The sequence below is a fragment of the Akebia trifoliata genome, chromosome 4 (assembly GCF_017979445.1).
Source record: "Akebia trifoliata isolate Shusen 1 chromosome 4, ASM1797944v1, whole genome shotgun sequence".
NCBI lineage: Eukaryota > Viridiplantae > Streptophyta > Magnoliopsida > Ranunculales > Lardizabalaceae > Akebia > Akebia trifoliata.
Genome location: NC_141378.1, coordinates 4,928,593 through 4,951,791, shown reverse-complemented (window position 1 = coordinate 4,951,791; position 23,199 = coordinate 4,928,593). Strand labels below are relative to the sequence as shown.

Genomic DNA, 23,199 nt, shown 5'->3' with positions numbered 1-23,199 from the left:
ATTTTTTTTTTACTAGTTAAAATCACAGTACACAAGGGATCAAAGAACAAGTGTCTTCAAGATATAAAAAAATATACACTTAAGTTACTAAATCGAATTATGTACTGTCCGATTTAGTCTAGAACACTCGGAAATAATAAAAAATTGATGATGCAAATAACTTAAATTTAGAAAGAAGAGAACACAAAAAATTTTAATGAAAAAATCTGATTTTTTAGTTGACTTTTTATGATCATTTTTATATATGTCAATCAAGAGTCATGATTTAATGTCTCTTGATTTAATAGTCGTTGAATCATGTTTAATCTTATATCTAAAGATCCAACTTGCATCATATCGAAGGTATGCGTCTCATGTCTTTTAATTAACACATTTTCGTTGAATCTGTATGATCTAGTAACTTTGATCATGTCCGATCAGTTGTCATTTGATCTAACGGATCTGATTGTCCTTGATCAGATATCAATCATGAATCAACACACATGATCGATTCTAATCAGGCACTAACTTGATCTAACGCACCAGATCATTCTTGATCAGGTATTATTTTGATAAATTGTATCAAATCGGATACTAACGTGAGTTTGCGATGCAGATTGCACCCAACCCATCACACGTGACTGATCAACCACAATCGTTGGATGATTTCATATCTTGAAAACTTTAAGGTTCCTCATGACGATGAGTATGTGCGAAGTGCAAAGCGTGTTTCAAAAAGCCCAATCACCCTTTCATACGATGCATGTGCACGTGTGACACAAATATAACTAACTATGTTGACTACTACTTATAAGGTACACCACTAGTTCACTTGTGAGTATTATGAGACTAAACCTTATATATACAAAAACCTCAAAATCTAACGTAAAAAAATCAAACAAATAAATCACAAAATTAATTTTTATTTTGAAAATATTCGACAGTTGATCACTCAAAATAATTTTAAAAATGACTAGTAAGTGACAAGTGGCATGTGCAAAGGCACGTGTATAATACATAGAGTCATGTTGGAGTAACATTGAAATTGCCGTCGTTTGGTACATTGGTGGTCACAAAACCATAGATGCTTCCCACTCGTATCTTGATGAAAATAATCTATGATTGTATAAACACATCTACAGCAGTAATGTCTGAAATGATGTCAATTTAAATGTTACTTCAACATTTTCTAAATACAAAAGATAGTTTCTACTATCATCCTGAGATGTGTGCTAATTGTTTGGTGATTTATATATGAATTAGAGTAGAATTAACCAAAATTGGAGTGACAATAAAATATCTACTTAAAAAAATGATTTTGTATATAACTTTAAAAAATTAATTCTTTTAATTTTATGTGCAAACCATCATGTAACACACGGGTTTTTTTTTATAATTAAAAAATTAGTTAAAAGATGTTCAACATTGAAGATTCAACATACAAAAAAAATGTAATTTTAAAAACTAATATTGGATCATGAGGTTGTAATTTTTTTATATATATTTTTTAATGAAAATGACTTAATATTATTAAGTTTAAATGTAAAACTGGGATTATTTGTGATCTTTCAAAGTTGGAAAATGCTGGAATGACACAAAGGTGACAAAAATGATGTGGTGGCACTCACAAAAATAATGTGGTGGCACGCACATAACTGTAAAAAAGCATTTACAGTAATGTGTATGACATAACTATAGAAAAGCAACTACGATAATGTGCATGACACCACATCATTTTGTCACCTTTGTGTCTCTGTTTGTATCACCCCATCACAACTCTTCAAAGTTTGGTAGCAACCCACTTCTACCTTCAGTTCTCTCATTAAAGATGCTAGAGTTTGCATATGGCTAGTGGCACGAACATCCTCTTTGAGGTTAATGGGTAGAAGATGAGAGGGAATAAAGTTGAACGGCATTGAAAAAAGAGTAATAGAGAAAAAATAAAAATAAAGTTAAAATGGTATTCTTAAAAAATAATGTAAAAGAGGAAAGACAATAAAATTGGAAGCAAGGTTTCAAAACTCGATTTGATGTCTCTTCTTATTCATAAATGAGATCGAGTTGTCTTGAACGAGTCAACTGGTCTCGTACAACACAAACCATTTGCCTCGATTTATAATAATTGATTTACATATAATAATTTAAAATAATTATGATTTTTGATAAAATAAGATAGATTAGAAAAAGTTTAGTCATAAATCATATTTTATTTATATAATATATTTAAATTATAATAAAAAATAGTATTTTAATTAAAATTACAAATTCTTGGTTGACTCACCAAGTTTTACCAACTTGACCAAGATTTTCAAAATATCGTTTGAGACATCTTATTTATCTCGCGAGATGATATGAATGTTGACGCATAATTTATATCTGTATCATTGCTGAACAAAATTGAGATGATTCGAGCAAGCCATTTTGGTATTGGACGAGATTTAAAACCACGGTATTGAAAGGGCAGTTTTGAAAACGAAGATAATAAAATAAAATAAAATTATGAATTATCCTTGAGATTTGTAAAGATATCACATCCTCTCTCCTTTTTTACTTGGGAGATGATAAAGAGAAGAGTCATGCTGGAGTTACCTTAGCGGGGCACACGAAGAACACATTGACAAGTCCATAGAGGCGTTTTATTCGTATACTAGATAAATGCATGTATAGGAATGTGCATGCCACCACATCAAGATATCCACCATTAAAGTCACTCCAACATTAATCTAAAGGGAGTGGAGGTCCACCATTGTGTTTTATTATATAGGAAAGAGTTCACTTGTGCCTATTAGTGTGAACGTTGTCTTTAGGATTAACAGGGTACGAGAGAAATAATAATAAAATTTGAAAGAATATTATTGAAAATAATTTTATTACCTTGTGCCCTAAGAGCACACATAAAGGTGTATTGAATACACCTTGGAAATAAGCATCCGAAGGATCGAAGTTTAAAATCCTTATTAAAATCATTGAGATACGAGTGAAAAAGCATCCACGAATCCTATCGATTTCACGTCAAGTGTGCGATATGACGTCCAATCTTAGGTTACTACTGTACGACTCAATTCGAAATCAACACACTCTCTCCATCGCAAACGCATTGGCACCCAGCTGGACCAATTTGAGAGAATCTTTTGGGAGATGGACCCAGTCCATCTCCTTTTGTTTGATATAACACGTGTTAAGGTTGGTAAAAAGTTGTTTGATGCAGTGGTATATAATGACAGATGGACTCGCAAATTAGACAGATGACACGTATACATGAACTGCAGGGACCACAGCATGGGCTATGGTGAGATGTTCTCTATTAGTCTCCTTTGAATCACGTGAGTCCCACTTCCTATGTACCAAGGAGTAATTATTTTAAACTTCAGGCCTTATCCGTTGGGTCGAGTTTGATACATTCACCTTGTATAAGTAGATATACAAAGCGCCTGGAGACTGACACGTTTTTAGAGGCGTAGACTTGTTGTATTCTTAAACATAAAAAACTTGATGCCAACCTTCGTAACTTGTTTTATAAGTGAGAACTAGTGAGAGGCACGCACGTGGATTGTTAGATAGCTTGGGATCACGTGACTCAAAAACACACACTCTTGAAATACAAAAGCAACAGTCAAGATTTACGATGATGATGCGTATCCTAAGATAAAATTTGATTATTGGATTTCATATTTTTAATGGTTAGGATCGTGTCTTTCCACGAGTTAGGTGCGACATTTGAAGTAATGTGAGATTATTTTCAAATTTTGAAAAATTAACATAGAATGAGCTGACAATACTCACCCTCTGGTCGTTATTATAAAAATAATAATGTCTTGCAAATGTATTATTGCAATGTAAAAATCACTAAATATATTGCTCTTTTCCTTGATTCGATCTTGTAGATGACACTTGACGTTCAAGTCAGTAATTAGAACTAATCTCAATAGAATTTTTGTATTCAGAGATTGTACACATTTATTCTTGATTTTCTTCTTATTAATAGTCGTCGCATTCAATATGTTCTGTCTATTAATACGATCCTTTCATTGCAGATTGATGGGATTGATTTGGATAGTTTCTAACTATCAATCGTGTGATGGTTAGAACCAATTGCATTCTTTCAATTTTGGTAGTTGACTTTTCTATTTTTCATGCATGATCGCGTTCCACTAAGCTAGAAATTGCTCGCTCAACATTTAATACGAGCCACATGGATGTAAACTAACCCGCTTCACAATTTCACTGTGGTCATTTTGTTTGATTGCATTCTATATGCTTCTTTCCATTTGATGCGAGCATGTGAACCATGCCTCTTATATATAATTTAGTGACACGTGTTTGATCTAGATCGAATGAGTTTTATTATACCTCCACACTAATTAATGTGGATTTGTACTTGGAGTTTTAATAATAGATTTCTAATATTTTATGTACTTCCTTTTTTCACAAAAATTATTATAATTTCTTTTAATCTCTTCCTTTTTCGGTGAGTTTAGCGGTGAAGCCCTTGATAGCTCCTTTCTCCTGGTTGGGTCCACATTGTATGAAGCAATGACATAATTCTTTGGCATAGCTTCATTGCATGGTTATTGATCAAGAGGGGGTTCAAGACATTGATCAAACTCAAGGAATGGGGTCTCATCAATGAAGCTAAGTGTAGTTTGTGTAGAGTGCATGATGAGGATACTAATCATCTATTTGGGGGATGCCTTTTTTCGAGATGGTGGTGGATTGATATTCTCTAAAGGTGCCTGGTTCAAAGAGCTTCTAATAATTGGGCTGTCGAAAATTTTAAGGGTGAGGCAATCATTCAAAGGGTGAAGTAAGTGGCTATATGTGTTTTATAAACCACATTCGGAGGGAGAGATGCAATAAAATCTATCAAAATAAATACCTTAATCCGGAGTTGATTCTTCACAAAATTGTTGAGGATATTTGGATCAATTTTGTGGGAATGCTGGACAACATAGAAGAGTCTGACTTTAATTGTGTTTGGGGCCTTCAAACTAGCTTTATCCATAAGCCAATAAGGTTTTGCTATTGACTCAAGCCAGATCGTGGAGTTTAGGTTATTAATTCTAATAGTTCCTTCTCTACGAGTAGAGGTGGTTTTAAAGCCATTATTAGAAACCACGAAGGAGTTGTGTTGGCGGCTATTTTTGATTATGAGACTCCAATCTCTGTCATTTTTCATAAGCTTTGAGGCATTTTTCATGGGATCAAGTTGTTTATTTCTAAAGGATGCTCTAAGATTCAGATCTAATCCGATTTTTTGTTACCAATCCAAGTCTTGAAAGATAGTTGGAGCCCCTCCCCTTCTTGGAGTGTCCTACATGTGGTCATTTCATAAGGAATTTACTTGATAGGTTCATCGAAGTTTTCTTCTCCCACGTCTTCAGAGAGGCTAACAGGACTGTCGACTTGCTTGCTTCCTATCAAGTTAATCTGGGTTGTAGTGATTTAGATTGTGAGTTGTTTTCTAGCAATTTTCTCTGCTTTATTTCAAGATGCTTGTGATATCCCTTTTCTTCAGTTGTAGCTGGTTTAGGCTGCCTTAACCCTGTTGATCCCTTTAAAAAAAAAAAAAAACTTTACCATAATTGAAAAAAGGATTTGATACCAAAAAACCAACATTCGAACTTTTCTTTATAACTAATGATATACAATTTAATAGATTTGATAAAAAAATAATTAATGTTTGATATTTTACATTAATCTCATGTCTACATGGATTGTTCAAATCAGGTCTAAGAGGAGATCGGAGATGCATTGAATATAACAGGATTGATGGATTTTAAAGAGATGCATTGAATATAATGGGATTAGTGGATTTTAAAGAGATTTCATGACATGAGAACATCAACCATTTCGTATTTAGAAAACAGCGAATTTGTTTCAACAACCACGTGTCCGCCTCTCCGCTCTTTGTATACTTCTCTAAGACTAGGGGTCGCACCAAACTCGCTCACTGCCCTGTTGCATCGCTTTCCCTTTGCTTTCCATCTCATTTTAAGTCAGCTTCTCATAGAGCCCAGACACACACAGGAACGTTCAATCCTCCAATTTTCTGAGTCACATCTTCTCAAGGTTGGTTTATGCGATTCCATTTTCGTTCCAATATTCCATTTTTGTCTATTATCTTCGCTCTGTTTTACACCATTTTTGTTCTACTTCTAATAATTTCAATGTTACTTGTTAATAGATGTTGTTCTAGATTTACTCATTAATAATTCGTCTTCTCTCTCACTGCAAATCAGTAAAAGAAGTATGTAATTGGATCAGATCTGATTGCTCTTACCTGTAAATCAAAGCAAATATCAGACTGATAATTTTAGTTTGGATCAGATCAGGTTGAGATTTCTGCTTTGTTGAGTTCGATAGTCGTTTTCTTGCTCGATCGACCATGTAATACTTATAAACGTATGGATCATTCGATTCGATTAGCCGTTTCAGGTTTTTTGGTCTGTCTTGTTTGTAGATGGATTCATCCATGGCGTTTGTGAGGATTTTAAGATCTTTAAAAGCTGGTTGTTATAGTTTATTGCTGTGTAGGATCTCATCCTTCAGCTATTGTTTCACATATTTGAAATTTAAATAATCTAGGCAAAATCTTAGATTGAAATTATTTATAAATAGTAGTATTCTTCTTGATTCTGAAGCGCTGTTCAAGATTCTACCCAAAGTGCAACCAGATATTTAATATCCACTAATTAGATGAGGCAGAGATAGATATAGCCATCATTCATCCGTGTTTTTTAAAAGCACGTTTGGTTGACGCCTCGAGATGTGCCTATTGCTTCTGATCAAGAGGCGCCAAAATGCATATAAAATTATAAATGGTATGTGTATTTAATTTATCTATTTTTTCCCATTTATTTTAAGTTAAATATTAACCATAATTCCTATTTTGTCGTCTGTTTTTTGCCACTGACATTCAACATGATTGGAACATTTAGAAATAATTTCGAATATAAAATAAATATATGCAAAGAAATTTGTTGATCTGACATGACTCGTAAATAATATTTTTAAAATTAGTATCATTCAATGAGTTATTGAAACAATGCAAAGAAAATCACTGAATTGATTTCATTCATAAATTAAATAAACTATCGTAGTGTTTAGTATTACGCAAAGAAAGTCATTGAGAAAGAAGTATTTAGTTATATTTTTAGGATAAATATAAGTTAGTTATTCAAATATAATATTTTTTTTCTTTCTAAAATGTAAAATAGGAATATTTTCTATTATTAATGTAAAGGATTAAAACTTGGAATTCGATACTGTAGATTTGAAAGATAATGTGGTGACTACCCTAATTTTAATGTTAATTATTTGTATATGTTATATTATTTATTGAAAAATCTTATGCATGTGAGACTTGCGCTTTGCAAGCGCCTCGCCACGCCCCACCTCGTCTTATTTCTCGACATCTGAAAACATTGATAGTAATAGAGATGTGAGTAGTTGTGATGAAGAGCATCAGATTGTGGCAAGCGTTTGTGGGAAATCTTCCCTAGTTATCACTCAATCAGCCAGCCAGTTTTTCAATAACTTAAACACGGGAATGAGAAGTAGATGGGGCAATTTTTATTTTTCTGTTAATGTGGCCCAATCTCTTGAAGGATGGAGAAGTTGGCTTGTTATTCTTGACAATTAGATCAGTGTAGAACTCGTGGTATTCTTCATTGGCTATGCCCTAAACATCTCAATGGACTCAATTTTATCCCCTATAGGGCTACTTGTATCTTCCCAAGATTTTCTCATTTCAAACTTTTTCCCTCTCTAATCTTGTGCTTATCCATCTCGGCATCCTTATCTCTACCACACACATTCCATGAGCATGGTTTGTCTTTATCACTCATTTTCTTTTGGTCTTTAAAGGATAATCATTCGTTGCCTTGTACAAATTTCCATTTAGTCTCTCTCTCTCTCTCTCTCTCACACACACACACACACACACACACACACACACACACACATGTCCACATCTCCACTTACCCTCCCAACTCTAATTTTACACCCTCTTCAATCTCTCCATCTTTTATGGGTAATGGGAATGGTCACATTGAGGTATTTCTATTTTTCCACTTATAACAATGCCTCACTCTTGTGTGACTACAATTCCATTGGATATACTGTTTGTTTGAAATGTATCCTTCTATAGAAGGTGCCCAATTGCTGTGCTGGATATGGCCTTTAATACTGTAGACCTACAACTTTTGCTCCTTTTACTAGCTCCTTTGTTTCATTGGCCAATACACCAAGGAACCTCCCACTGGATATGAGTAGTCATTTAATTCAATTATACATAATTTTAAGCAAATAATGATCATCATCATCATTGAAGCCTTATCCCAAATATTTGGGGTTGGCTAAAAGGCATCCACCAATAGAAAATCATTTATGGAAAGTTATCAATATCCCTATCAATGTCAACTATCACAAGGAGTATTGTAGCTTGCATGCATTTATCATGTGGCCTATGGAACCTTACCTTTCATGTCAAAAATTAAAGGAAAAGAGAACAAAAGATTTGTGATCCTTTGAAATGTGGTCAATGTGGAACTAGTGAAGGCTAGAACTACAGAACCAACTCTTTTTTGGATATCTTCACCCACATAATAAAATTCCATATTTTTTTTTTATCGATAAAAATTCCATATTGCCTTTGCTGTAATCAATATTGGTTTGTGGATGTTTTTTTTAAAGCTACCATTGTCGTTGCTGGATCTGGAAATCAGCTTTAAAAATGAGAAATTAGTTGTGAGCGACACCAAGATGGCATCTTCATGAAGTTTATATTTTTGGTATAATATTTTGTGCCACCATTATTAATGACAGTTGGTATATATTTACTGACTTTACTAGGAAAAATGGTAAAATTCTATGTCCTTCTGAGTCATTATGTCAAAAAAGCATGTCTTGAGGTATTCTTTTTTGTGAGCTTGTATTCTGCTTTTGGAGCACCGCCACTTTACGGTGTTAATGCTCTTTTAGAGCCTAAAATGGAAGAAATATTATTTCTTATCTTAAGCCCATGTATTGTTTGCAGTTAAGATGCAAGGAGCAATTCAAGCAATCCGATTGCATGGAAATGTTCTTAAACATGCGGTTCTGCAACGCATCCGTCTTGGCGATACTATCATACGACCTGTCATGTTTTCGCGTTTTGAGTCAGTTACATCTGCTCGCCTAGAAGAGCATGGTTTCGAAAGCACCACAATTTCGGACGTTCTGAAAGCCAAAGGTAAAAGTGCGGATGGTTCATGGCTTTGGTGCACAACGGACGACAGCGTATATGATGCTGTGCAGTCGGTATGTACTTTTAGTGCTCTATATTTCTGGTCAGTGCTGCTTATCTCAATGATACTTAAAAAAATAATTATTAATCACAAATCAGTATCTTATATTATTTCATAATGAATTTGCTTCATTTTGCTGTGTGGGCGACGGAATAGAAGAACATTTAAGAATATGTTCACCAAGTATGCTGCATTCTTTGCAGATGACACAACACAATGTAGGAGCCTTGGTGGTGGTGAAACCAGGAGAACAGAAATCAATTGCTGGGATTATCACTGAGAGAGGTGATTATAAAACATTAAACTTCTCTAAATTCTTTGACTCATATATCGGACGTGCATTAAGTATTCTGTTGTTCAGTCAGATGAATTTTTTTTATAGTTTGTAGCCTCTTCTATCCAGCATTCTTATTCTATGTAAAAGCTTCAGTTTGAAGTTCCATCTCTTCGTCTAGAGTTCCAATTTTACCATTGATGCCCTTCTTTTTCATATGCAGTGATTTTTAACTAGTGGTGATCATCAAGGAGGTTGTTGCTTATCTATATATAATTTATTATCTCAAATATTGGTGCTGAAAGATATGTCCAATTACATGACTTTTCCGTGATAGAACTTGTTCCCATGGTTTTAAATATTGTTCGATACCGAGATGACTCGTCCGACACGTCTCGGTGTTCTCCACCAACAAGACGGATAGACAAGTCAAACGTATCGGACGAGATTTAAAACCATGGTTCATTTTTCTCATTGTTAAAGGAGACGACTCAAATATATCGGAAAACTTGTCCGAGATGACTCGGTTTCGGTTATGGATGAGACGAGATGTCAAAACGAGTTTTAAAACTATGCTTGTTCCTGGAATTTTAGTCCCTTTTGTTTTGTTAGTTCTTTCTAGATTTCATTAGTCTTGGTCGAGTCATAAAGTATTATCATCATCATCATATTTTACGCCTTATCCCAAATATTGTGGTCAGTAACATGATTTGCTAAATTTAAATATCTTAATTACTAATTTTTCCTAATATGGAGAATCCTAATTAATTTACCAAATACATCATTCTCCATCACAACCTACTACTTGTGATGAGATTCAGTGACAATGATACAAGGTGTCTCATGCATCGTAATATGATGCATCTTATTCTCTAATAGTTCTAACAACACCTTCAAGTATTTGACTCTGGAACACTGATCCACTCTGTTGGATCAATGAGGAAGCTTACAACCTTTGTTGCTCCCGGGCTTCCAATATCGACAAAGGTGAATTACATTACTTGAATTATTCAGGTACTAGATATCCTCAAAATTAGATTATTGAAAGAAAGTGAAATTCATCTTGCTCCATCATCTCATCTTTGCTGGGATGCTATAGGGGATTTCCAGTTCAGTGTCATCAAAGAATAAAGCAGTATCAATATTGTTGTAAAGATGCTACCATGGAAGAGGGCAATCCGATGGATCTTTAACATCAGTTATACAGTCCCTTTGTGAAGACCTGGTTTGTCCATGAGAAAGGAGGGCAGTTTATCTTCCCATTTTCCATCTGGGGTGACAGGTGTCAGACAGATGTGGGTCTTCTTATGTCCAACTGATTCTGGCTGCACATAAAGTAACAGATCCTTAGAATTGGCAAGGTTTAGATGTGCGTGTCCAGTTAATGTTTCGCTTGTTCTATGCTTTGTTTCCAGATTATCTCCGGAAGATCATTGTGCAAGGACGATCATCCAAGTCAACAAAGGTTGGAGACATTATGACTGAAGAGGTATTTGACTAAGGTTGTTCTATGTTCTATTTATGATTTGGTTTGGTGATGTCACATGATACATACTCATGGTGCTGGTGGTCACAGAACAAGCTTATCACTGTGACTCCCGATACCAAAGTTCTGCGGGCAATGCAACTAATGACAGGTATGCTACACTTGTATTTTTTTTTTTCTTTCCTCGTGACCTTTGTTGTACAGTTTGATTGTGTTGATAAATCATGTTGACAATGTGGGCTTTGTCGTTCATGATTTCTTGGAAGATAACCGCATCAGGCACATTCCAGTGATCCATGACAAGGATATGATGGGCATGGTGTCCATTGGAGATGTGGTTCGAGCAGTCGTGAGCGAGCATCGGGAGGAACTGGACCGCTTGAATGCCTACATACAGGGAGGTTATTAGGTGGTGGGAGGTGGTACTAGATAAATGATGATGACGATGAGGGACAAAGAAGAAGATTTGTCTTTAGATGGTTTGGTACTTCTAAGCTCCTTTAATGAGTGTTTGTAAATAGTTATGTTTGTTACTCTTTGCTACTACGTTAACTGCCTGCGTCAGGTCAACATAAGGATATGATGCTGAATAATAAGGACCAATTTGCAACTGATATAACTTTGTTGGTTCGAGGTCACTGGTGATTTTGTTATTGTGAAATGCAAGTCTGTTGATATGAAAGGGTATGTGCTTTTGTTTCTTGTTAACCTTTAATTCTCAGTTTAAGTGAAGAAGATAGGAGACAAGAACGGAGAAGCTTAGGTGCGGTTTGTTAACATGAGTTGGTCGAGTTGTTTAGTACTAGGAAGTGCATCTCGTCAAAAAATGGTTTGTTTGGTAATGCAATGGTTGCCCTTCCTTTCACGGGAAGGTGGAAGTGTGAGAAGTGGTAAAAATGAGCTTCTGTGCTTGCTGCTTCTGCTAGAAGCGAAACATTGTTAAATGTAAAGGTGGTTATCGCATTTAATTGATGGTGTTTTAGATCTTTTAGAAATTAATAAATTATATTTTTTTAATATTATTTTATTAATGGAGTTCATAGTTCAAAATCTAGTAATCGTTTAGAAGGTCCAAAATGGTGTTTTATATAGTTATTTTGATATAAATCTAGCCATTGGAATTTGTTTTCACCAAACAATAATCCTAAATAACACCGTTAAAAGAGTTTTCCAAATCCTCCAAACAAATTGTTGACGGTTTGGTCTAAAATATGAGACCCTGACATCGTATCAGTTTAAGATCTCGTATTGCTTATGAGAAGACTTAACTGAATTTGTTGAACTACTCGCTCAAAAAATTTAGGAATAAGTTGTAGCTTGAAAAGTTTCCACTGAATTCCGTTGATATTGAGCTACTAATTTTACATTGAAGTCATTTGTTTTCCAAACCATAGCTGGGTTTCAGAGTACCTTTTTTGAAATGAGTCCCTTTTAACACCTACCAGAATCACCAAATCAAATCTTCCTTTGTAAAATGCCATTAGTCATTAATGAATCACCAAATCAAATTTTCCATTTTAAAATGGCAGTCATTCCAATCTTCTCTCTCTCATAAACATCAATTTGGGTTTGACTGGATACAATAGAGTGCACAATTAAGTGGTTTACCCCACTTAAATCTAACATGTAAAGGAGTTGATCAGCCACGATTCATCAACTTTTTTCCTTTTACAACAATTTTTTGAAAAATTCAATTTCATTGTAATATGATGGTCATGTTTTAGAGATTGGCTTTGCAAGACAAACCTAGAAATGGTTTTAACATTAATAAAAAAGAAACATTTCTTAATCATCAGGACTCCTTTTTTGGTGCGATCAACCAGCCCCTAAACGGTGATCAGTTGATCAAATGCTGTGATCCCAAAAATTTACCAGATCAATTGTACATAATAGATTTGACAATGACGATGAAAATCATAGAGCTCCTCCGTTCACTAGTGTTATAGAAAGATATCCAAAAGACTGACGAATAGCAAATCCATTTTCAACAAAATATATATGGTTTTGCCATTTACTCCTCAAGGTTGAGCCCCATCTCCGACTGTTCTCTTTGATGTACTGATATATAGAACTGCACCCAACAAAAAAAAAAAAAAAAAAAAAAATCTCTCAGCTTAAAAGGACTGACATGTGCTTGCATGAAATTGTTTATGAAGAAAAAGAGAAAAAAAGAACAGAAAATGCATTCCCTGTAATTACCATTATTTCCTCGAATAAAAGCATCGCCATACTTGTTTTTCAGCTGACCATTGACATATTCTTCTGTTTGCTCCATTGCTATATTCATGTATCCATCAAGGCAAGCAAGAATGCCTGCACAGTGAACCAAACCACCAGACGTAAGAAGACAAATATATCTGACAAGAAAATACAGCTAGAATACCTAGCACATCTCCTTTTGAAGATAACTGTATTTTCAGTGACTGGTTTTCTGGGTTTCTCATAAAGTGGGAAATAGATTTATGAGTGCAAAATGAGGAGGAAACATTTTTTTCCTCGTGCTTATTAAATAGGCGTGCCAACTGTAATGTCGGGGTGCACAATTTAATAACCATGTAGACAAGAACGAAATCACAGGGTGGCAATTTTTTTTTTTATTAGTATAAAATTTTATAAATATCAATACGAAGGAGGCTGAGATAGCCCCCAAAGAGGAAGCAACAAAGTCAGAAAAGCAACATAAAAACAAAGAGCCACCAAAGCAATCCTATTGGTTACAAAGACGATTCCATCTAAACACAAAATCCTCAAAGGAAACCCCAAAGAACTCCTTGTTCAACTTCGCTCAAAGATACAACCCCCCTTGCACATTTATTTAATAAGCACAAGGAAAAATTGTGTTTACTCCATTTTGCACTCATAGTTTTGGCCTGTCCTTTCTAGGAGGCATTGTGGCACATGATGGTCCCCATAACTCATCTTCAAATCATTGATACATTCCTGCATAGATGGGCCCCATCATGTTTTTGATGTGAACACTCTTGCATTGATCGCTAGCCATGGTGAAAGTCACGTAGTGGACTATCTAGTCTATTTAGACAAAGAACTTGCAATCAAAGTTTATTTAGGCCTGACATGGACCACCTTTAAAATGTGTTCTTAAAGAATTAGGTCGCATGTGGTATCCCCAACCACAGTCACCAAAGTTACTGACTTTTTCAAAAAATTGTGTTTAAATTGCGATTTTAAAGATTGACAAATAAATCACGACTTTTTGAAAAAGTTGTGCTGAGCAAGCTATTTTAAAAGGGTTTTTTCAAAGACCATTTATTATTAAGTTTAAAATAGGATTTGATGATATAAATGATGACATCACTTAGTAGAAGAAAAAATATATTGTCTGAATACTATTTTTGATTTTTTCCCGATTTTTTCGTTTTTTTTCCGACTTTTTCCCTTGCCGACTTATTCTCGAACCCCGACCTGAAGAATATACCCCCAACTACTGACAAGACAATTGAGTGGCATTGTTGGCTGTAAGGCACGATCTCAATTTGCCAAATATTACCTGATCCTTTGCTTACATTGACAACAACTACTTCGGTTCACATTACAGTTTGCGAGATATAGCTATAACAAATTTGTATCACTCGAAAAAGGAAAATAAAATGGCCACGTCTAAAATACGACCCCATATGATGTCATAGATGATTTAGAAGAAAATATTCCCTAGCAGTTCAATAGAATCAATCCTACATGATCCGGCATCGGAATCAAGGAAAACCGTGTAATTTATTATCTAATTATTTACATGATAATATGCACTCTTTTCTTCTTTTTTGTGGGTATATGTGGGCATTCTTAAAATGGGCTTAAGAAACAGGAAGTATATTTCAGCATCAACAAGCCAAAGAACAATTTGCGAAAGATTAAAAAAAAATTGGAAAACAAAAAATTATCTAAGTCCATCTTTGATTTAATTGAGCATTTCATAAAACATAGTTGGAGCCTCCCAATAAGGTGCAATGAAATTCTTGTAATCTTCAGGATGCAAACCAAGCAAAACTTAAATTTAGTGTTAAAAGGAGTATACGCCCATCAAAGCAATGCACGAATCTCCTTTTAGAATACCTGATAATATGTCTATACAATTCAAGGTAGTAAGTTCTTTTAAATAAAAATAAATAAGAAAATAAAAAATAAAAAATAAAAAATAAAAAACAAAATTCAAGTTGCAAAAATAATCAAGATATGAAACCCTATCTCAGTTCAAACAAGTGAAGATTTGATTTTGTACAAAGACAAGAAACTTGTCCAAGTGAAGGGAAACGAAATTGCGAAATATAGCCCAAGTGAAAGGGAACTTGTTCAATAGACAGATTAAAGTTACATCTTCAAATATACAGATATAGGGACTTCCTCAAAGGAGAACACAAAGAAAGAAAAGTAGAGACAAATTATCTGCAAAGTAACCAACAAGCGTCGGGCGCAGTGGCCAAGGCATTCCTCCAAAAAGAGAGAGGTCGAGTTCAAGCCCCCTTGTTGGCCCCACTCACAGGGATTTATCTCTACTTACCTAGTATGTGTGGTTTGTGGGGTATTGCATGTACCTAGGGGATTTGGGGGAGATATGGTGCTCTAAGAGACCAGTTGCCTCGCTCTTGCTAGTCAGGCCTATGTGTCCGGAACCCCCCTCATAAAAAATAAAAAAAAGATTCCTTGCGAAGTCTCCATTTAACAAAGCCCCACTAGAGCCACATTTAAACAAAAAAAAGCAAACTAACTCAATTATCTAAGCTCACCCATCCCTCTAGGAGGTTTTATGTAGACCTTATCTTGACAACCTATGAGGCTTCATTGACTCTTTATTGGGCTTGTAACCCCTACCCTCCTCCGAGGCTTAACCTTATTTCTTCCCCATGTACTAACTCAAATATGGAAATACTGAAATCTTTCTTAGCTACTGAGGCTTCAACAAGATTAGTCTCTTGGAATAAGTGCACATTAAGAAACCAACCGCCCATGTCCATGCCCAGGCTCATGGGTATGGGGCTGTACATCAATGTGAAACACTATTTTGTGTTGACAAGCCCCAATGACCCAACTTAAGATTCATGTAAAGCTATATAAGCTCCGCTCCATCCCTTTCCCTATCTTATGTGGGAATCAATTTTGAGAATTCTTACAAGAGAGAGCTCTCTCCCATTGGATTCAATTTAAAACCTTAGATCAATGAGTCTTACAATATTGAAACTATGGATCTCAAACAAAAATCTACTTTTGGTAGCTCAATCAACCACTGTCATTATTGTAATGATTTAAAAGTTAATCCTTATGAAATCTCAATCTATTGATTACCTAAATGAAGATAAATGCTTAAATTAAGCAGTAGACTATTAAGATCGAGATCTTTCAATCATACTTCTCAATTAGATTGGCAACTAAATGACAAAAGGCAGGTACAAGGCACCAAAATTGGGAAGGATTAAAACAAGTAGTGCACGCTTCTGACTAGAAGCCAAAGAAGAAAATGTCATCATGCATATTCCAATAGACGGACCTAAATCATTAATTCAAAAACTTGCACCTATGACTCAGACAATTCCGAGCTTTGATCAAATGAGCCTTTTGCCTTTCTTGAACAAAAGATCGTTGGGGGTAACTACAAAGATACTCGGATCCTCAAGCAAAATATTTTAACTAAGCAAGGTACTTGAACTTGTAATGAATTAGATTTCATGTTGTACAATTGAGCTTTCAAACCTAGTTATAGATTTTCCAAGGTCCACTCCAAGCCTAGGAGCTCCATAAAGGATTGACAGCCTCATTGGTATGTGTTTCTTGATGTTGAGCTGTGCTAAAAATCTCTAAGGAGTCTTGCTGTTAACCTATTTTTCAACTAGGTTCCATCTCACCCTGGAGATCATCCCACAAAAAACTTAAATCAATCTAGGATGAAAGGTCCACATCCTCTATCTGTTTCAAGCGTGAGATTCATTTAAAGCTGTGCTTACTGCTTAGGGCCTATTCTCAAAGAGAGATATAAAGTAAATATTAGCAAAAAGTAAAGGGGTGTCCTAATTAGTTCTGCTACATGCTTGACCTCTGTGAGAGTATTCTCAATAGTTGACATCTACCTGTAACTGAACTAGAAGTCGTTTAATTCTAACTCATTGTGACGTGTACAGTTTTTGGGTACCAAAACCTGCATGATCAAAGCAATCCACATGTCCCACCTACCTTATCTGACATGATATGAAAAAGAAAATAAGAGATAGGTGAAGCAGACAAGGTACACGTTCTAAGTTTTCAATCTTATATACTTGCCAACTTCCAAAGTGTTGAAAACTCCTTTTGGTAGCTCCGTCAATCATAGTAACCAAGTTTCGATTCGATAATCATTTGACGAGGGGTCAAACGGTTTAATTCAGAATTTTTTTTTGCTAGGCAAGCAAGTGGAGCTAGTGTGGTCAATAGAGGTATGAATGGGTTCGAAAGGATTTGAACCTAGGTCATGGGATCAACACCCTCAAGCCTTTACCAACTTAGCTAAGCTGGAACCTATAATTTGGATGATTTTGAAATTTCCAAAAAGAAAATTTGGGAACATTTTGGGGATCATACAAATGATTCTTTTTGGGTTTCTTCCCAAAAACCAATCGACTTCAGCCTTCCAAAAACCCAATCTTTTATTATTATTATTATTTTTTTTTGAGATTTGAAGGCCGAAGATGGGTGAGTGGGAGTGAAGGGAAATCAAATCACCGACGTAATTGACTGAACCTTTATTTGGATAATTCTTTTGTATTCGATAAAAGAAAATCTTTGAATTTGTTGCCAGTGCAATCAGCCTCTAAGGCGTTTGCATGTCATTTCATTATGTTTCAGCCAAACATTCCATTTTTTAAACAATATCGATAAGTTTCACCAAAACATACAGTATTTATTCAGCAACTTAATTAAAAAAAATTCCCAATTTTCTGAAAAAAGAAAATTGATAACGAATACTTTCTTTTACTGTTGAATCATAGTTTTCTGATAATAGCAATCTGCAAGGAATGCATTCTTTTACTATAGAAGTTGAAGAATTTGAAGATGATGAAAAATCAATGGTTTTCAACTAAAGATTAAAAATAGTCAAACTGTAACAAAATATTCAAGCTTTTCAATCTATATGGTAAATTGTTTGTAACCTATCCAATCTCATCTTCAATCCATAGTTTCCAACCTCGTCTTAACCCCTAAATTTTTTTTACCCAAAATTCCATCTCCCCTAAAAATACAAACTTGTTCTTGAGGTTTGAAGGTTTTATTGAAGAAGTAAGCTATTACCTCTATAATCGACGCCAGAGTTGAGCTTCACAACGACAGGTCTGCCACGAATCGATTTGAGAAAATCCGCAGGAGTCTTTGTAGTGCTCGAACCCTTCTCTCCTCCGCTCATCTCTACTCCTCCCTCACTCGATCCAGATCTACTAAACCCTAAATCCTCTCTCTCTCTCTCTCTCTCTTCGTATTTGTATCTGTAACCAGGGTTGAGTGCAGATCCCGTACTCTAGCCAGCTGGCTAGTTAGCGAACTTCCCGTCTCCTTCATTGCCAGCCTATCACATTAGTTAGACGAATGTATTGTATTCCTGGGTAATTAGTATTATACCCCTCTACATTTTGGTGAATATTTTTTACACCCTTACATTTTTAAAGTTTAAACTGATGACATACCCCTTTTGACCTTGGTATACTGGTAACGACTAAGGAAAACGGTCCTAATTTCCTAAATGCCCTCATTTTTTTTTTTGGTATCTACACAAAAGCAAAACCCATTTGTATTCCTCTAAAAAAAAAAAACTATCATATTCATCTTGCTTCAGAAAAATATTTGCTTTTTTCTACCTAAAATTCATCATCTTCTACTCTAAAAAAATAAATTATATCTTATTTATTTATTTATAAGAATTGAAGGTTTGGAGGCTTGTTGACGAGAAAAAATGTGGTTTTTTGGCAAGAGATTGAATAAAGGGTACTACTGTGGAGATCAATGTTTTGTACAATTTATTTGACACCCACTTTCCACCTCGAGATCTGTGCCATTATCACCGAGGATTGGACCCAGCCTGTTCAACGACCAATGATACGATTATGTTCAACTTAGGGTGACTTCAAATGAAGAGGAGACCAAAAAATAATGCCCAAGAAAACTCCTCCACCCTTCCAAGGCCATGGTTCAAAATATCATAATGTATCGTCCCGAAATTTTTGAATGTATCCAAATGTTTTGGTTGATACAATATTGATTTGTGCCTTGATCGAAATATCGCAACCTCATCAGATTTTAAATTTTGGACAAGGCAACTTGGCTAAAATTATTTGATTGAGATTTGAGCATCAAAGGGCAAGTAGTACAATCTCAACTAGGCTAATACGTGTGATCACTTCGCCTCTACTGAGGCCAAGGTGTTCCTCATCCAGGCTTGAACCGAGCTGCTTGTTATGTACAGACCTCAGCCTCCTATGTCGGGGTGCTCTTCGGTGCTCCACGATTCAACCCTTGAAAGACGTGGCATCTGAGGTGTAACGTCATAACCTCGACAAATAGCTACAGGAGTGAGATCAAAGTATTATCGATTGTCATGGGTACATCCAAATTTATGGATGGCATCATCAACTATGTTTCCAAATTGGTGCAATTTTTGACAAACGATGAGTCAGTTAATGGGCCAAATTCCAGTCAGGGTCTTCCAAATTTAGGCCCAACAATGCAAGGTAACTGTATCATTCATAATGGTGTGTCATTAAAAAAGAGCTGGTGTGACAATCTAACTCTCCAAAAAGATAAGGTTTTCTAACTCTCAAATATTTTTTATTATTATTTTCATAGAGAAATAATTAAGAAGACAGTATTTGTATACGGTTGATCTAACAAACACATCATTACAAAGTCTACCTTTCCAACGGTACTGATCAAAGAAGGATCACCGCAGTCTCAGCATCCCTCGACCACTCAAGTATTACCCCCTCCCCAATAGAGTGAATCACTGACTTCCCGCGCGTTTTTTCAACTTCTTACCGCGAAAGCTTGGCGCCAAAATAGTCCCGCCAAATTTTACCCTCAATGCCACAATAAGAAGAGGCCGCGGAACTCTTCTCTTCTTCATATTCTCCATCTGTAAACTTGTGAGATTTCTATTTTCTTCGATCTTTAGATATGGTTGTAGCTTTGGGTCCTGGTAAGTTCTATGGAAGCAGTCTACCAAGGCCACACATCTACACAGACGTGAAGTTAAACCATGAAAGGGTCGATCCACCATTGCCCATCCTCGACTCATTCCTCTCTTGGGCTAACGACGCTCACTGGTCCATGGGTGGTCTCAGCTTCAATCGTCAGAGACTCCAAGGAAGGATCGAAGGTAATATCAAGAAACTAAGGAAGGAGAAGGAGAAGAAGATCAAAGAAAATAACAACAAAGAGAACAATGTCAAAGACCATCAATCCTCTCCTTCATCTGTTCCTCCATCTGCATCGATGAAACGACGAAGATCTCTTGTCCTCTCTGACGATGACACAGAGGAGATCGAAGAGGTTCGGGAAGAAGAAAAGCGCGACGATGCTGTAGAAAGTCGTGTTGTTCGTCATAGATCTGTTAGAACACTTTGTGATGATTTTGATAGAGTAGCTTCTGATACAGTGGTGAACAGAGTGGATAGAAAAAACCCAAAGGATTTTAGTGATCGGGTTGGTTCAGAAAGCAAGGGAATTGAGTCGAAGAAGAAGAAGATCGATCAGACGGGTAGTGTGAAATTGGTCAACAAATTGAAGGGTTCCCTCTCCAAGGGTAAGAAGCAGAAGGGGAGTAGCAAAATTAATGTCTCACCCAAGACCAGAACTTCTCCACGTTTTTCTGGTTTGGCGTAGATTGTTCATCTTAAATGTTTGGTTTATGCCTGCAATTATCATCTTTAATTTGGGTTATTTTTTGTGTAGTGTTTACTTAGGGAATGAAATTAAAATGTGATTTTAGGCTTTAATGTGTTCATGAGATTGTGGAATGTTTTGTGTGCTTTCTGGTGATCTTTCCCCCAAGACAACAGTATTAAACATAGTAAAACTAGGATCAATAATGTATTTATTAAGCTTCAGTCAGATTGTTTTCTTGTGATTTTTTTACATGATTCATTCTCTAAAAAATAAACCTAAATTAAGCCAGCCTTAGTTAGACTTTGAGCTTTCTGCTAGTGGAGGATTATGGAACAAATGCCAGAATTAAAATGGGATTCATGTTGCTGACTAAGTTGTCCCAATTTCTCTCCCGTCAATGGTGTAGAGAAATTGAGTCTCTTCTTTTCTCTTAATGGATTTCTCTTCTCTCCGCCTCTCTCAATCCAAACAAAGTGGAGATCATGGTTTGCAAATTCAGTTTCGCGCCTTCTCTGTCCATGCCCTGATACCGAGTTGTCTTGGACAAGTTTTCCGATACATTTGAGACGTCTTCTTCAAAGATGAAAAAAAAAAAAAAAAATGAATGTGGGGTTTTAAATCTCATCTGATACATACATTGACTTGTTTGTTCGTCTCGTCCATGCCTAATACCGAGATGACTTGGGTGATACTCAGGCGATACGTCTCAGTCTCGGTCACAGATGAGTTTTGAAACCATGGTGGAGACATTTCTACAAATTTTGAAGGTTTTATCCTTAAGAGACAAGACAATGGTTGCTAGTTGTTCTATGGTGCTTTTAGTTTTCTAAGGGATGCGGCTACTAGGTTGAAACAATATTTTTTTTAAGCCATTGATGACTGTTAGATCCCAACAAGGAATAATGGACAATGGTGTCTTTCATGAGCCAACAAGTATTTTTCTGATGACAACATGTATCTCAGGATTCAGATGAAGAACAATAGATAACCATTGGTTTAATTTCTCTCTATCCCTGCATATTTCATATTTTTAGCATTCTATGAATTTGATTTTGTTGATAATTGATCCGAAATGCTGCCTTCTTTGAGATCAGAACTATTGAATCCTCGGAGAAGGATGACTAGGTACTGATAGTAAGATTTGAAATCTTATTACATTAGTAAGGAAACTAGAAAGGGTTTTTTCTACAATGTCATGGTCTCTTAGGAAAGCCTAAAACGCTGGATAGTCCAATGTCTAAAACTGTTTTTTTTGTAATTTTTAAAATTTTATTACTTTTTTGATAATTAATTAAAAAAGTAACCACTTTTTTTTGATAATTTTTTGATAAAAATTAAATAGTGTTACAAAAAAGCAATAATCCATAAGGATGGGACTTTGCACGCAGAGAGATTACTTTTAAAAAGGACAAATTGCAAAGGGGGTTACCAAAGTTGCAACTAATAGTTACCAACAACAGTTGTGACTTGAATTTATTTTATTCAAATTGGTTTTGCACGTAAGAATCAATAAGCAAACCTCCAGTTACTCTGCACATCGCCTATGGAATTGGGTTTGGGTGCATTTGGTGCTGTTTAAAATCAACTCAACTCTCTGAAATTGCTTGTATATGAGTGGTACCTGCATGGAAGCTTCTAGAAAGTCTTATCTTTAATTGATGAATATTTGAATCCATCAAGTAATAGTCCCCTAGGTTTATCCTCATGTTTCAACTGCTACGTTCTCTCTAATTGATGCCAAAAATGAGCTATTCCCCTCCAATTTTCTTATTTCTGCCGTGTGTTCGTAATGCTCCATTTGCCCTAGACATTGTCATTGATATAATTTGACATTTGACATCACCACCCTAGCTCAATATAGTTCAGATGACATGCATGTCTGACAAACTAAACATATTTGAGCTCAGATCTGCCTCACTACTGCATCCAGCATACACATGCCTCGTGTTAGCAACTGAATCTTGTTTAGACAATGAACTTGGCTGGCTTAGAAAACCTTGGAGAGAGAGAAGGCTCACAAAGGACTTAAAGGCCCTGGACCTTATTTGACATGGCCAGAGCCTAAGGTGGCCTTCAATGGAATTTCTTGCTCATTACCATGATATCCCTGCGAAATAATAGAAAATAGTCTAATTGAGGAATGTATATCACTGTGCTTGCTCTTAATTTGTGAGGAATCATTCTCTCATCTATGTCTCATGATGAGGGGCTTAACAAGGTTTATGGGATAGAAATAAAAAAGAAGTCCCAAGTTCTTATAGCTTATTGTCTTGCAGATGACCCTTTGAGTAGTAGCCGTCATGTTTGGTTGAATTGAG

At 35.6% G+C, this 23,199-nt stretch overlaps 3 protein-coding genes across 3 annotated transcripts; 2 read left to right on the top strand and 1 right to left on the bottom strand.

Annotated features, from left to right (window-relative positions):
- The first annotated feature begins 5,895 nt into the window (after positions 1-5,895).
- On the top strand, positions 5,896-11,708 carry CBSX3 (Cystathionine beta-synthase (CBS) family protein). Its single transcript, XM_086438681.1, has 6 exons — positions 5,896-6,048; positions 9,017-9,279; positions 9,470-9,551; positions 10,956-11,029; positions 11,117-11,177; positions 11,293-11,708. The coding sequence occupies exons 2-6, from the start codon at positions 9,022-9,024 to the stop codon at positions 11,433-11,435; spliced, it is 618 nt and encodes a 205-aa protein (XP_086294807.1). The 5' UTR covers positions 5,896-6,048; positions 9,017-9,021; the 3' UTR covers positions 11,436-11,708.
- A 1,050-nt stretch (positions 11,709-12,758) lies between these two features.
- LOC147403190 (sm-like protein LSM36B) lies at positions 12,759-18,493 on the bottom strand. Its single transcript, XM_086438682.1, has 3 exons — positions 18,299-18,493; positions 13,226-13,339; positions 12,759-13,097 (listed from the first exon to the last, which is right to left on the bottom strand). Exons 1-3 carry the CDS (start codon positions 18,408-18,410, stop codon positions 13,045-13,047), a joined length of 279 nt encoding a protein of 92 aa, XP_086294808.1. The 5' UTR covers positions 18,411-18,493; the 3' UTR covers positions 12,759-13,044.
- Positions 18,494-20,057: 1,564 nt separating this feature from the next.
- LOC147403189 (uncharacterized) lies at positions 20,058-21,012 on the top strand. Its single transcript, XM_086438680.1, has one exon. It carries the CDS (start codon positions 20,171-20,173, stop codon positions 20,876-20,878), a length of 708 nt encoding a protein of 235 aa, XP_086294806.1. The 5' UTR covers positions 20,058-20,170; the 3' UTR covers positions 20,879-21,012.
- The last annotated feature ends 2,187 nt before the right edge of the window (positions 21,013-23,199 follow it).